At 37.2% G+C, this 15557-nt stretch overlaps 1 protein-coding gene across 5 annotated transcripts in view; it reads right to left on the bottom strand.

The window, feature by feature from the left end:
• EPS15 (epidermal growth factor receptor pathway substrate 15) overlaps positions 1-15557 on the bottom strand; it is a 73892-nt gene that overhangs the window by 34372 nt on the left and 23963 nt on the right. For all 5 annotated transcript variants that reach the window (XM_075424497.1, XM_075424499.1, XM_075424500.1 and 2 more), the window contains 8 exons: positions 10852-10893; positions 5628-5717; positions 5246-5293; positions 4162-4257; positions 3668-3733; positions 3098-3223; positions 2580-2639; positions 777-977 (listed from right to left, as the gene is read on the bottom strand). In XM_075424497.1, the coding sequence (XP_075280612.1) occupies positions 777-977; positions 2580-2639; positions 3098-3223; positions 3668-3733; positions 4162-4257; positions 5246-5293; positions 5628-5717; positions 10852-10893 (729 nt within the window). The remainder of the gene's footprint in view (positions 1-776; positions 978-2579; positions 2640-3097; positions 3224-3667; positions 3734-4161; positions 4258-5245; positions 5294-5627; positions 5718-10851; positions 10894-15557) is intronic.

Raw genomic sequence — 15557 nt, 5'->3', positions numbered from 1 at the left:
ACTCAAATATGGGTACTCAAATGTCCATGCAATATCTTATGCATTAACTACTACAGTTCTCACCTTAGATCCCCTTCTCAATTTTTTATTTTGAAGAGAATGAGTAAGTTATAATCTACTCGGAAAGATATTTTCCCAAATTCTGCATTCTAAGATGACCAGGACTAAATAAGATGCTTGGAGGGGTGGAAGGCATCAAGTTTCTTAACAGTTACATCTGAAGCAAACACCAAATTTCATGTGTTTAGGTGGATATGCCAGACCTTTTGTCTTCTTTTCCCATTGCTTGCATTTCTTTATTCTATTTTCATTAATGTCTTCTTCAAACTAGAGGCATGCTTGCGCATACAACTGCACGTACATGCTTGCCACAATTTGTTTTATGAACTTGTCCATACTCAAATCAGTCTTCAGCCAGAAGACTTCGCTTCTGCAGATGTGCATCTGGACTACATTTTTAAACTGATTTCTTAATATTCTGACCTTTGGGTTGAACTTGATGCCTTGAATAATCTCTTTTAAAAATATCTGCAAAATCTTACCTAAATAATATTCTTTTATCCTACTGTTTATATCTGAAGATATCTAGAAAAAGCAGAAGATAAATTTCGTTCCTCTCCACCTGATCTTCCCATCAGCCTCCTCAAATTCATCAATCGATCAATAGGGCAAGAAGGAAACTAAAAACCAGCATCAAGACTCCTCATACATGCAGTCTCTGAAGCACAGTATTAAGAGCAGCAATCTTCTAACCCCAAGTAACTTCAGAACTATACCTGTGTTAACGGTGTTTTGGCAGCTAAAATGCCTACAGGTGGCAAGGACTGATGAGACTCTTTGGTAGATGTTGCAGGTGGAATTAACGGCATTGCTCCTGGAACACTAAGGGGCTTTCTCTTGGATGGTGGCACCAAAGCTGCAGGCAAGGACATTGGCACTGGTTCTTTCTCCAAAGCACAGTACACCAAAAACATGGCCTGAACAAGAAAACAAGGTATGTGGATGTAAATATATAAGTAGTATACATAAATTAAAAAAATTAGTTAAGAAATAAATGTGTAGCATTTTTTCCATTATGTTTCTCCTTTACAAGCCTCCTCAACTGAATTGCAGCTTCTTGCCTTCTGACCTGTGTTTAACATTATTACCTTCTTTTGAGGTTCAGTGCTTAGCAAATGAAGTTCAGTATCTTTTAGAACGTTAAAGTGATTCTCCTAAATATTACCAAGGTTGTACCACCACTTGTGGAATTTTACATGGGAGAACACTGTAAACGGTTAATTTTAATGTACTCACTGCTTTTGCAGGAGTCACTTCACTTAGTGGCTATTCTTTTGTTGTGGATGTACATTTTAATAATGTTATGACTGTTGTTCAAAACACAGAACTGCATTTTAAATAAATGTCATTATACTTTGCAAATTATCATTTTATCTCCAACATTTGCCTAGAGCATACCAGTCCTCTGATTTGAAGAATTACAGCACAAACACATGAAATCAAGTACAGTAACAGTTAACTATTAGGGTCTTAAAGGAATCGGTTTAAGAAACTGAAGCATATAGGTGCCGGAAGATGACAAGAACAATGTTCAAGAAAGTAAGTTTTACACTTTTATCCTTTCTCAAAAATATGTGACATCAGAAAAAGGTAAATTCATCATATCTACATTACAAAAAAAAAAACCACAAAGCAAGCTTTTGACATTGTCCGTAACATCAATTCTTGGCAATTAAACAGGTGGTTTTAACTTTCTTTTTATTTTATCTTTTATTTTTGCCTCTGAAAGGATGAGCAACAGTTTAGCTTGTAGAAATTAAAATTAAAGGCTGGCTTTAGTCCCACCTGCAAACAGAAAGGTCACATTACTTTTTCAAGATTCTTGTAATGCAAAATGCAGTTAAGATACTTTATTAGCTTTTCCAAACCTTTAAACTTAGGTTTGATATTTCTCCGTGTAAAATGAAGCCCTATCCTCCAGAGTGAACGTATAAGTTCCCTCCTCTCCAATTCACTTACATGGAAAAATAAGCTGAAAGTTTTGAGAAAAAGTTGATGCACGGTTACTATTACATTCAAGACTTAAAGAGTCTTCAAAAGCAAGAGCCTCCCTCTCTTCTCTCACTTGCCATCTCTTGGAGGAAAAGAAACTTACTGTTTCTTACATTATTTCATCAGTCCTGGTATTAATAGTGTCAAAATACTAACTTGCTATGAATTTTTGAAGAATTTATACAAAATTTCTTTAAACTTTTCCTGAAAGGTGCCTTGAGGCATTCAAGTACTACAAACACTGAAGGCTAAGGTAAAACACAGTCAGTGAAATCATTTGGTCTCTCATGGGACAGCAGATCACAGGTCTAAGTTTTTAATGGCTCATTTAGCCCACAGTTACTGCCGTGTAATGACAGACATTCCATAAACTGACCGAAACATTAACTAGTACTAAAACTTGATTCAGGTCTCTGAATAAAGGCAATAAATGAACCATACAAACAGTCAAAAATTAATACACAATGCACCTATTTTAAATCTCTGCCACCAGGCTTTCAAAATCCCAAGAGGCAGGAGATACTTACAACTGCAAACTCATCTCGATCCAACATGCCATCACGGTCAATATCACTCAACTCCCACACCTACCAACAAAAACCAGAATATAGGGATGTTTGCCTACGCTGCAGCAGTTTCCTATTTAAAACCTCAATAAAAACAAATGTGAGAACAGCCTCCCCCCACCATATCCGAAGTTCTATTAACAGCATTAGTTTTCAGTGACCAACCTACATTCACATAAACCATGCAAAAGAACACAGATTCTTCAGCTGGAGACAGAGTGCATTAATGGTACCCCGCCCTAAACCAAGTGTTAAAGAGTACACGCAATTGATACACTGTGATAAGAGGTAATCTATCAAAATATGAAAAGAATTTCCCCCCCCCCCCCCAGTTTAACAGTTACACATGTGTGGCCACTCCATAAGATGGTATTTAATGGTTAGGCTTATTACTCCAAACCTTCAAGTTGAACAACAGATATTGCTGAGTGTAGCACAGTTATTTGTGATTTAACAATTAAGTAGAAAGATATTCTTACTCGTCCTAAGATATCCACCGGCAGTTTTGAGTTAAGGAGTACAGGTTTCACCTTATCACCTGACAACAGCCCATTCACAGGATTTAGGCTGTCAAAAATAGCATCATACTTGGCCTTGTCTTCCAGCTGCAGGGGCAGAAGAAAAATATTACTTATGGAAATAGTCAGACTCCTAGGCTGAGAAGCAGTAGTTCTTTCAGAAGTATTAACTTTGTTTTTAAGTTACAATTGGAAACAAACAGATTGCAGTTCCTGATTTTTAAAAGAAAATATGAAAAAGATATTACTCCTAAGTCAGCTGGAGACTCATCCAAAACCCAGTGAGATTTATTCTTCAATTATTTTCATGGCTTCAGGTAACTATTCCCAATAACTCAAATTTCTAAACACAAAGAGATTTCCCAAGGGACAAGTGTTTTTATCAAATTGGGTCTACTAGCACAATTACATGAATGGTAATATATCATACTTTATAAACCACTGCTACCAGTAGCATTTTATTTTTCTCAGACTTCTGTTTTCTTGCAAACCACATCACAGTTCTAGATGACAGCCTGATCTTTAGTTTACCTTAACAGCCCATGGTACATCACTTGCTGCAGTTCCACTGAGTAGCAGAGGACTACTAGTGTCAGTCTAAAGAAAACCAGGAAAACATGCCGTGTTAAGAGAGAAATGGTTCCGACCTTGCAAAATCACTCCCTTACTTGAGAAGGTGCTCCTTGTCAGAGTCAGATCTGCATTTTAGTCACTCATACCTTAGTTAAGGATACCAAAATTTACAGTAAGAAATATAAAAATGTTTCTTCCATTAAAGACAATAATAATCAAACAACTACCATATATATACAAATTGTACACTATTTTATATCCAGATCCCCACTAGAACATATAGCACCTTATTCTTACTCCACATTGCTTAGTTTTCCCCTATTGTAGGGCCCTACTGCTCTACGACATCACTTTCAGATGTGTTGGGTAATTACACCAAACCTTTCTACTTATTCACTTAAAAGCAGTTCTTATTAATCAGTTGATATGTTCAATTAAAAAAGAAATCTTACAAATCTTGGTGGAGGAACAGGCAGATTAAGACTACTCAGGGAAACATCCAATCCATTCTGTGCACACGCTACAAGTCGTAAAGCCACAAAAAATTCCTACAGGAAAAACAAAAGGATTTATTAGTTGAAAATACTCAAATTTCAGAAGAATTATGAGCTTTTCTAATATTGCTATATACACAGAGCTGCAAATGGCTTCAAAAGGGGTCAGAAGGTGACAGAAAGCAGCAGTCAGCAACTGCTGAATTCCTCCAGTGAGGCAAAATTTGTAATTACTAGCTCCTAGCCTATAGTAGCTTTGTGGCTAGTGTAGTCAGTTCTCAATACTCAGTTCTTCTATGGCAGAGCAGTGAAAATTTAAAGTAGCAATTATAGATGTTTATCTCAGAGGAACGGAGTTGGTCCTGAAGGTGGTAGTTGATGGAGGGGGAGGAATGAAAGGTACAGCACATGAGAAAAAAAGAATCAAAAGGGAATGTCTGAAAAAATTTTGTTTGGTAGATGTTACAAACTCCTCCTTTTCCTACCACGGGATGAAGCAGTTACCTCTCCACAGGCCATTAGTTAAGTAGCCATCCTTCAAACCAAACAGCAACAGCAAGGCATATTAGAGCTTTTCAGCAGCACCACTGATATGCACGTCTGACTGCCATACTGCTCATCGCTACAGCTTAGAAAAACAGCTCCAAACAGAATGCACTAATGTCAAGTCCACTAAAATTAGCTAAGTTAGAAATCTGAAGATTTTACTAGACAATTTCTGCATTAAGTTTCCTCCAAGATTAAAAGTCACCTTTATAGTAAATGCAGTACGTTAACTCTTAAAATACTTCTCAGTATATTGTATTGCACAGCTACACAGCAGCTCACTTTATGACTTGAATAAAAACTGATGTGGTAGCTGAAGGCTGCTTAATTTATTGTAGCTTACACTGAAGTTGTACATACATATCTAGTCCAATTAGAAAAATCTAAAAAAAAAGTTAGAAAAACTGCTTTCCTGAAACATCATTATTCACTTTTTTCTTATGTTAAGGCTTGCTAATGGTTACAGTAACCTTATACGTCATATAAATAATCATACCTGTTTGCTCAGGATACCTTTGCCATCAGTGTCAGCTAAGTCCCAAATCTAAAACAAATAATAGACACAAAGTGTTCCACAGTACTGAGAGGAAGCTGGCAAGCTCTCACTGCATTTAACAATGCATTCTTGGATAAAAGTTCAGGTCTTAACTTTCATGATAGCACTTCTTTGAGGTGACAAATGTAAATATTGATTTAATTTCCACCACAAACCACATACACAGTAGAATATTCAAGGATACTGAAGTTCGAAACTGTTAGCACAATTGAAAAAACATTAGGGAAAATCCCATATCCTGCAGTACCACTAAGTATTTTAATTTACACAGGATACTAACTGAAGCAAGAGACAGGATAACTAAAAAATTGTCATTAAATACCTTTCCAAGTACCAAATCTGTCAACCCAGACTTTTTCAAGAAAACAGCTGCATCAGAAGCTAAGACTCTTCCAGCATTAGCAGAATCAACCTGGAGGGAGAAAAAAAAACCTCCCATGACAAACTAGCTTTTGAACTGATGCAATTTCTTTACACAGGCTCTCAAAAATCTGGCAAAGAAGAATGCTCAAGTTAACACTGTCAATTTGAGAACAGTCTTCAGACTTTTCCTAAAAGAGAAAAACTCCCTTTCATTAAAAATCACGTTCTATTAGAAGACACTTTGAACTAGTTGCTTTAGATTTAACAGGCTCTGGAAATTAATATCTTATAATAAGATATATTATGCATGTATATCTACACCTCTTTCACACTCTGTTTTATAATGTTCTGGAAAAAAAATACTATTATCCGCATCTGTCAGTAGGCAACTAAGACACAGGGAGAGTAAGAATTTTGCTGTGATGACCCGGTTTGGGGCAGAAGCAAGGAAGGTAACCCAGGTCTCCCAAATCATAAGCCAGCATCCCAACACAAGCCTACTCTTATAGGTCATCAGTGAAGATATAGATTAATACAACTTAAAAACTCTGGAAAAAAACCACTAATGCATATGGAAGCAATTAAATTTTCACTGCTGTAAGTTTCTAACCATTTATTATGCCTGAAATTCAAGGTCTCCAGTAGAAAGTTTCAAGTACTGACAAAGGCCCAAGAATTTCTCAAGTTACACGGTAGATAAGGAAGCTTGTTCGCATCAGACCATCATCTGAACCTATCTAATTAGCCTTTTGTAATCACAAGATTTTCTTCCCGATGCCTGCAAAACGTTTGATTTGTAAGGACAGAGAAGTCTGATCACATTTAATTGTCCAGCTCTAAACTCATCACCATTACAGTCTGAAAAAGAAGGCTCTGCTTGAAGATACCTTTACCACCCTAGAAGAGGAAAATGCTTACTCCCTAAAGTGAGACTTATTTACACGATGACGTTGGTGATAGTTTTGGCAGAATATCAACCAGCATGCATTTCTCCCTGGATCAATAGGGAGATAATTAAAATAGATTGCCATTCAAGCTCCTAAACAAAAGCAGTACCTCAGTTATACCTTCAGGTGGAAGAAGCAAGCAGTAAAACTTACATCACATGCATGTGGACAAGGAAAATAGAGGAAAAGCTGCAAGTCTCTGAGAGCCTAAAGCAAAAGGATGCCTGAAAGGGCACAATACGGAGAAGAGGACTAAGAGTATCTTCAGTTGGTTCAAACTGTCAGGCTTACTACATCAGACAGGTAGCTGTACAGGTCCTACAAAATCTAGAGATCAAAAATTATATTGTACATTACATTTCATAGATAAGAATTACATAATATTATCTTCAAAAACAGAGTCCTCCCATCTATGATCAGCTGAGACACCATGAAACTCTGAAGAACTTGTGACATGATAAACATTTCAAAGGACAGCAAGGAGGCAACAGAGGTCACTCACGATCCACGCTTCCTGGAAAGACAGAGAACCAAAACCGAAATCGTACAAACACATCAGCATGCATTGAAAACTGAAGTACATGCACAGAAAGAATAACCTGATGCTAGCATTAGATTTCCCAGCACCCCCTTTTCAAGATCAATGCTTTTTGAGCACTTGCTGAACACTGAGTCATCATGGCTGTCTTTGAAACAACCTAAAAATGCCTAGTGAAAACTAGTGCTTCAGAAAGAACAGAAAGTTTGCGAATATGCAGCTAAACACTTCATTATGATGATGCACTGCATCATTTACAGTCTTACAGCTTTGTGTTTAAACAAAAACTAAATTCAGTATTTTGTTTGGAACGTAAGACCGACCTTCCCAGTTCACAGGCGCAGCATGCACAAGGGCTCAAAGCACACAGCTCCCAAAGACCGGCTTAGAACTAGCTAGTGACAGACTGCAGAGAATTTAGCATTTGGAAAGCGTACTACAGCAGATGAAGGTTGTCTGTAGACACTTCTGCTTCTAAAAGTGAAGAAAAAAAAAACCCTCTTAAATGATGCTTTTGGGATTGCTTTCATATGAAAGAGAAAACATCTTTTGTTTTCAACATAACTAATATGATTTTAATTAGCAGAGGTTGTTTCCTGTAATTGAGGATTCCCTACTCAGGGCAATAAAATTACAAACACTACAGCCTTGTAGTTAGCCTGCTCCTCAGATTTTTAAAATATCTAATTTGGTCTGTGTGAGAGTGCTGTTCATATTATAAGCAAAAAGCTGCCAAGACACTGCACCAAATCCCCCTTTCCGTTAGTGGAGCTGACCTTGCACATGAGCACAGTGATCTTGGCACCCACTCAGAAAACCTCCAGCCTAGGACTTCTCTACTCTTTCCGGAAAGTCACAAAGCAACATAGTATCAGCTGTGTTTATTTTTTATTTCCTCACCTCCAACTCAAGAGGAAGGTGACGTTAAGGGATTTAAACAGGATTCTTACTTAAACCCATACGGAGAGTTTCATTTTGTGCAACTAATTCCCTAAATTTTAGTAACTTCTTTTTTTTTAAAGGGCTGATTTAAATTTCTTTACAAATTACTGAGTCTTGCAGGCTGTGATGGGGCTATTTACTAAGACTAAAACAATGCAGAAAGTTGGCTTATGTTTGACTGTTGCACTGAGACGATTGCTGGTGTTTGTCAGCTATATACCAACTTGATAGAGCTTTTTCTCCGATGTGGAAAAAGCAGGTTTCACAGCTGTATCAGTCAAAAACTCCTTTTGCAAGTTGTCTTTTGTAGGGCCAGAAACAGTCAAAAGTTAAAAACTTTCAGCCCGTATCATTAGGTCACAAGGTAACAGTGAGAAGTACTTCAACTCGGCATTCACCATGAATTCAGCAGCAGCTCAGGCACACGGCTTACCTGCTACATCGCATCACATGATTAAGTAGTTTCCTACTACTTTATCACATTTATTTAAATTTATCCTTTAACCTCAGCCAGTTTTGAGAATCAGTCTAGAAAAGGTAAAACAAATAAACTTCTACTTGAAAGAAAACTGTCCCCATTGAAAGGTTAAGATTTCAATCGCATTCTAAGTACAAAGCCCAGGATTTGTACCCATGTCACAACACACATTATGCAAGATGAATTACCTTAAGTTTGTGATAGAACTGGAAGTGTACTAAGCATCAGAGCAATCTCAGGTGATGAATTTATTCTCCAATTGCACGGAATGCTCTGAAGTGCTTTTGGTAGGTAAGAAAAACCCACACACTCTACCAGCACCATAGGAGAAAGTGTGAAATGTCTCTCTAATGTTTCTAATCTGAAAGCTGGCATCTCCTTATCTAAGGGAGGGAAAGCAGTACCCAGTGCAACTGAAAGTTTCAGACACAGTACATTGGAAAGCTACTCTTTACACAGAATCACACAGAATGTTAGGGGTTGGAAGGGACCTCTGTGGGGCATCTAGTCCAACCCCCTACTCTTTAGGACAAATGCTTGCAGAAAAGAGTTTGGCTGAGCAAGTCAGAAAATTAATCCTCTGGAAAACAAATCCATTGGCACAACTTCATGAACAGTAACATCACATATAAGGAATCCCTGTTCCTGTATACTGCTGAGACTGCTGGACAAGAAACAGTGCTCCAATTTCACTAGGCTATATATTCCAACAAATGCAAGATGCTAAGTGACTTAGGAACCAGTAACACATTTGTGCTCAAATTCAGTTTCTTTATCCAACTTTTTGCTTCGCACTTTAGTGGTTCAGCAATCACAATCAGGAGGAAGAGACAGACAGGCATGTGATGAAGATCATACATGACAGTGATAGTCCATAGTATTGAGCTGCGCAACTCAGCGTGCAAAAAAAATTAGTTCCTTGCAACCTCATAATGATCACCATGATCTGGGATTCTCTTAAGGCTTTTAATCAAATTCCTAGAGATAGACACACAGTGGATTTGTCCATTAGACAGAAGGAAAACTTTGGTGAGGGTGATACTGTCTCTTTCAACCTTCAGGAGCCACCTGAACTTAGATCAAAGTAAACTCTTGCTTCTTGTTTAGCAATTTCAAAAGTGTAGTGGAGAAAAATCCTTGATAAAGTAAAATAGAAAGCTCAGACTTTCCAGGCATCACAGGCTGATACACTTTAACTGCTGTTTTACACTCTTGGTAATGGGACTAATCCTCTAACCACAATCCAAAAATAGAGCATGGATAGAAATCACAGTCTTTGCTCTTCCCCAGCAGATAAGCTTACATTCTAATGCTGACACCCAAAAGAAGTTCCTAAGGAAAGAGGTCATACACACTATACCCTGTTTTAGGACAGGCAGAAACATTACCAGTTGCACAAAGGAGAAAACACTTCCTATAAATTGTTGGGTTGTTTTTTTCCCCAGGGGTTCATCAATTACTCATCAGGTGTTTCTACTAAAAAAAATCTATTTTAAATTTTTCAATACAATCATTCGTTTAGTTTACATTTCCTTAAAAGTTTTCATGTATCTATGTTTGTACAGTAACGTATATTGTGCACATGATACAAAATACTGCTATAGTGGAATGGCTGAAACAGCTGTTTTTCAAAAAAAGTTTTATTTATAGGAATTAATACACCATATTTTTCCTGGGCCTAAATATAAAAGATAGCTGATAAGTAAAATTTATACTATTATATATATTTTAATATGTATTTTATTTTGACTTCTAAAGTCAAAAGGTTTGCATCTGTCGAGTAAAGCTGCAAGAACTATGTGCATTTTTTTGGCATTCAGCGGCCTTCCATACAAATTTCACTCCTTACGGCATCCTGTAAGAACCTCTGGGGATACTCAGAGAGATGCAAGTCTTACATAACACTAACTGCACTACAAACACAAGAAATTCAGCTTCACTTGTAAAAAAGGAAAAAAAGAGCATGTCAATACAGTATTTTGCTCTTGGAATGGAGTAGATTTTTGCTAAGTCAGATATAATTGTAAAGTTATGTACAACATACATACCTGGCAGTGCTCTAGCAAATTAAATAAGTCAACTTGCAGCCTATATTAAATTTCTACTGATATAGCTCAGACCTAAGTGTTAGTTACTATTCAAAAAATATTCTAAAGTAGAATAATTTTCCTCAGAAACTTTTATTATTTACACACTGTTGGCCATGCTGATGTCTATAGCAAAATAATATTCTCTCTTTTAAATATAAAGTTTGTTGTCTCCACAGGAACTTACATACCTGTCGATAGAATTTCTCATACACAGGGTTTGCACTCGATAGCTGTAAAACAGAGAGGCATAAAATTAACACTAAAGATCCATGTTTCAGCTCCCTTCTCCCTCTATAAATAAAGACAGAAAACATTTTTTACTGGTCTTCAAAGAAGCATTAAACATTTATATAATCCTATTTATTCTGTAAAATGATGAGGACTATGACAGCTCTTCAGACTGTAACTTTTAGAAGACTAACTTCTTGTTTCGAAGTTAGGGATACCAACCACTATCAGATTACTATCAGACAGCTCATCCGGTTAGGCAGTATGAAACAAGAATTCTTAAGTAAGTTCATTTATAGGCAAAAGAAGAAACCTGAAACGATACAGCCTAGGAAGTGCTCTCTAATGAATACAAAGCAAAATAATTTTATTTCATTATCCACTGCATCATTCATTAGAATTTAGTGTCATGTGCAAAAAGCCTGTAAAATTGTCAGCTATCCAAATTAATTCCTGGATTCACAACCAAATGCACGGCAATAGCGCAACTTAAAAAAAAAAAAAGGAGTAATATTTTAACTTAACTTTTTGTGACTTGAATCCTTGCCATACATGAATTCTGCCTTAGTTCCACTGCACCAATCGCAAAGCACACAACTTTGAGTATCATCCAAAAATAGAATTCTCCCCCTTAAGAGGGGTATGATCTTAAAACCCAGGATTTACAGACCTTCATACAAACTGAATCCAAACAAGGCAGCTTCTTCAGCTCTAAAATTTAGAAGTTTACACTGAAATATGGAAACCAACAATATTCTAGATGTTATCAATCATAAAGTTGCGGAAAAGACTTTACTACAGCACGAATAAATGGTGACAGCTTAAATAAAACCACACACACTTTCCGATAGCAACAGCTAATAGTGTTGCTCTTTTGGCTAAGCACTAGATGTTCACACGTGCTGATTATCAAAGAATATTAAGAGAGGAAGTTTTGTAGAAATCAGGGTTTTAGTGTGATCCTGTCCAACTGCAGCAAGCATGCAGTATCACCAGAACATCCTGAAAGATAAATTACAGAGAACAGCTAGAAATAACAGGAGAACTTTCATTCAGACCTTGACATCTGCTTGTTCAGCAAGTACGCTGCCCTAGAGACACCAAGTTTCTTCTAAAATCCACATTCTGATCCTCCAGGGGTTTTTGTTTTGGTTTGGTTTTGTTTGGTGGGGTTTGGGAGGGGGCAGGCTGGTGAGTTTTTGTTTGTTTGTTGCAGGGTGGGTGGGAAATACCTCTTGCATAGCATAAGTTACATATGCGTGGAAACCATCAGTGTTATTCCCTGCAGTACTGTCATTTACATAGCTTAACCTTGCTCTGACTTTGCTCTGGTACCCAAAGACTTTTTTTTTTTTTTTATTTCAGTCACCAACTAAGCAGGCATTTACAGTGCCCTTAAAATAGCCTGATGAAATATATTCAAGTTTTGCTAGACCTCTGACTACCGTAACACCAACATAAAAAACAATACCTTCAATCACTTTCCAGCGTGCTCCAAAACATACTATATTTTCTTAACCAAACCTCAAATGCTGTACCTACCAACTCAGCTACACTGCGAATAGCAATCTAGCGGGGCAGTTCTCCTAAAGATTCAAGTATTTTACTTATTAAGCATTACTTCATTATAATGTAAAAGTATAGGCACAGAACCAAATTAAAGCTATGAGCAGACAACTAGAACAGAGTTGGGCTGTGCAGCCGCTGGAAGTATCAGTTCTTATGCATCATCCCTCTTGCCCAATATCACCCTTTGTTCAGCCAAATGTTTCATTATTACAGCCAAAACGATCATTGTCACTCCTGGACAGGAAACATTGTGTTGAAGTCCTGCAACAAAAACACTAAGTGCAAAACAATCTTTTCATTCAGTACTTCGAGTACAAGCCAGTAATTCTTATTTATTTCATCAGTGTTTCCAATATTCATTTTAACATCAGTATCACTGCAGTAACTGGAATTTCCTGAGACACCAAAAAAAGTAATAGTAGTAAAAATGTTTCCCAAGCTATTTTACTAGTAATAGACTTGTTTTTCCTTCAAAGTATACCCTACAATACAACAACAGATACAAATATAGTCTAGGATGTGCTTCTAGGATAATAAGAAAAATACTGTACAATGTCTTTCAATGTGCTGCTGTAAAATTTATTATTTTTATGCGCTTTGTAACAACCAATTGCAGAGAGTAAATTCAACTTGTTTTCAATGCAAAAAGGAGGAAGGGAGAAAAGGTCAGCTTCCACAGCATACAAAACCAGAAATATATTATTAGGATTTCATTTAAAAGTTCATCACTTTAAGAGAAATGTCTGTTACAGTAATTACAACCTTTGTTACAAACCTATGACCTTTAGAATACTAACCCAGGAAATAAAAAACAGCTTCAGGGACACCCGCCTTTTTCATCTTCTGGTGTCAATCAAGCCTTTATATCCCTGTGTTTTCATCCCTCTGGCACACTCGCATTTACGTGTAATAAGATACTACTACCAGTCAATCCATCCCTTTCATCCACAACCTTCCTTCACACAAAAAGGTTTAAAAACAAACAAACAAACACTGTCCATTGAGAAAAACAAAAATAACTTTCCCCTCCAACCCAAATGAGATAGAAGGGGAGAAACAAGCTATTCTATCTTGATTCAAATCCAAAATACTGTATTCTATCATGATGAGAAGGTCTAGGATTCATTTTAAGAGTTTCCAGTCCAAACGACACAATCAGGTCATGAGTGTTCTTCATGAAGTTGCCCTCTTGCTGTTTCCTGAATCCCAGAAGGACTCAGTAAGTCCTCTAAAACACTACAAGAATCTCAGCTCTCCATTTCCAAGCAAATAAGAAGGGAAGGGATGGAGGAACAAAGTGCAAGCAGCTCCTCTCAGTGCTCTTCCACCATTAGGGGCAGCTCCTCCTGAAGTTTGAGAATGGTACAAAATTAATCCAAACAGACAAACATAACGACCAGGGACTATCCTACTTGGAACCTCGTCTACCGCAGTGGGTAGCCTGGACACAGTACTGCTAGGACCACAAGCAAGAGAAAACAGCAACAAAAAAAAGCCAGCCAGCCAAAAAGCAGGTAAGTTTAAGCCAAGCTGGTTTTCTTACAATGCCCTTCCCAAACAATAATCAGCTTGTCTCTTTCTCCCCCCTATTGCTTTACCATCTTATCTGAAGTGTTTTGCTGTAAAGCTTTCTACCACCTTCTACTCCAAAACCAAGCACATCTCGTACAGCAACAACAAAAGTAAAGAAAATATTTACTATAAGTTTATATATCAAATATTACCAATTACTTCGAGATTCAGCACTTTCATTCTCATTGATCAGACAACATGTGTACAGAAATTCTGCCATCTTCTCCCTGCACACATGTCTGTCACCGCATAATTAAGAATGGTTCAGTTTAATTTTCAAATCACTACAGGAAACCTCCACCATCGTCTAATCAGTACTGAACAAAGCCTGTATAACGTGAAAGAGTAGCTCCGCTGCCTTTTTAGATGCAGCTACTCTCTAACATAGTTGATGCAATACCAATCAAAAAAATTAAGTCCCATCTGCTTTAGGAGCAGCCAGCCACCACTTTACCTGAGTTTAAACACACACATGCATACTCAGATTTCCTCACCTTTCATGGAGGACAGAAAAAGGAACAACAGATCTCTCACCCCAGTAAAAACAACAAACTAAGATCTTAACATTTTGTTGATCCCTTAAAAAAAAGTTTGCCAGACACCTCAAAAGCTTTGGCTCTATATTATATATAACATATATATTACTATGAGATGTCATTCATACTGTAAATATTTACACCCTATATATTTCAGTAACAAGCTGTGAATCTTGGCATTGCATGCGGCAGACAGGTATCTTGCTTAGCCTCAGCTCTAATACTCAACGCTTCCCTTAGGCACAGCATTTTGGACTCTGTGACACAACACTGAAGTTTAAACTGAGACTTGCAGCTAGTGAGGATACAAATTCATACTGCGTGACTTAGTCTTGTTTACCAAAGCAGCTTGCAACTACTTCTCAAGATAACTACCATGTTTTTCACAAAAAAGTTTTTCAAGACATCAGAAAACAAACACAAAAAGTTATCTTCCTATTCTCCCTGAATATTTCTTTACAGTCCTACCCCAAGCGGTGAGTTTTCCCCTCAATCGCACATAAGCAGTTTTTCAGAATAAACAAGTTCTACTTTCAAGACCAACAAGAGGTTTTTCAATGTCTGTGTTACACCAGCTTTCCACAAGCATACCTTCCCGACTCAAAACATACGTTTTCTTCATTTTCAGTTTTCTGTTCTTCCTCCCTAAACAGGCTAGATAAACATCCTTGGAAGGCCAAAACTACAAACACAAACTCCTCATAATGGCTACAGCTTAATTTGAGTCTTCCAACAACAGATGACAGTTTGTGAGACAGGAACAGTTCCTTCTCACTGATGTTGGTAGCTTTTTTCCAAGCTAAATGTAACGATAACAAAACATTCACTTGGTAGAAGTTCTCTTAAAAGTTCTGTATTAAATTCACAGTTATGCTCAGACCATAAAACTTACTGAGCGAAGGCAAGCGGCAACAAGATGTTTCAGAATTAGTTCAAAATGGGGATATAAAAGATACTTCAGATTATTACTAAAATGGGGGGAGGTGTGG

Source organism: Opisthocomus hoazin, chromosome 6, assembly GCF_030867145.1.
Source record: "Opisthocomus hoazin isolate bOpiHoa1 chromosome 6, bOpiHoa1.hap1, whole genome shotgun sequence".
Lineage (NCBI taxonomy): Eukaryota > Metazoa > Chordata > Aves > Opisthocomiformes > Opisthocomidae > Opisthocomus > Opisthocomus hoazin.
This window is presented reverse-complemented; position numbering and strand designations above follow the sequence as displayed.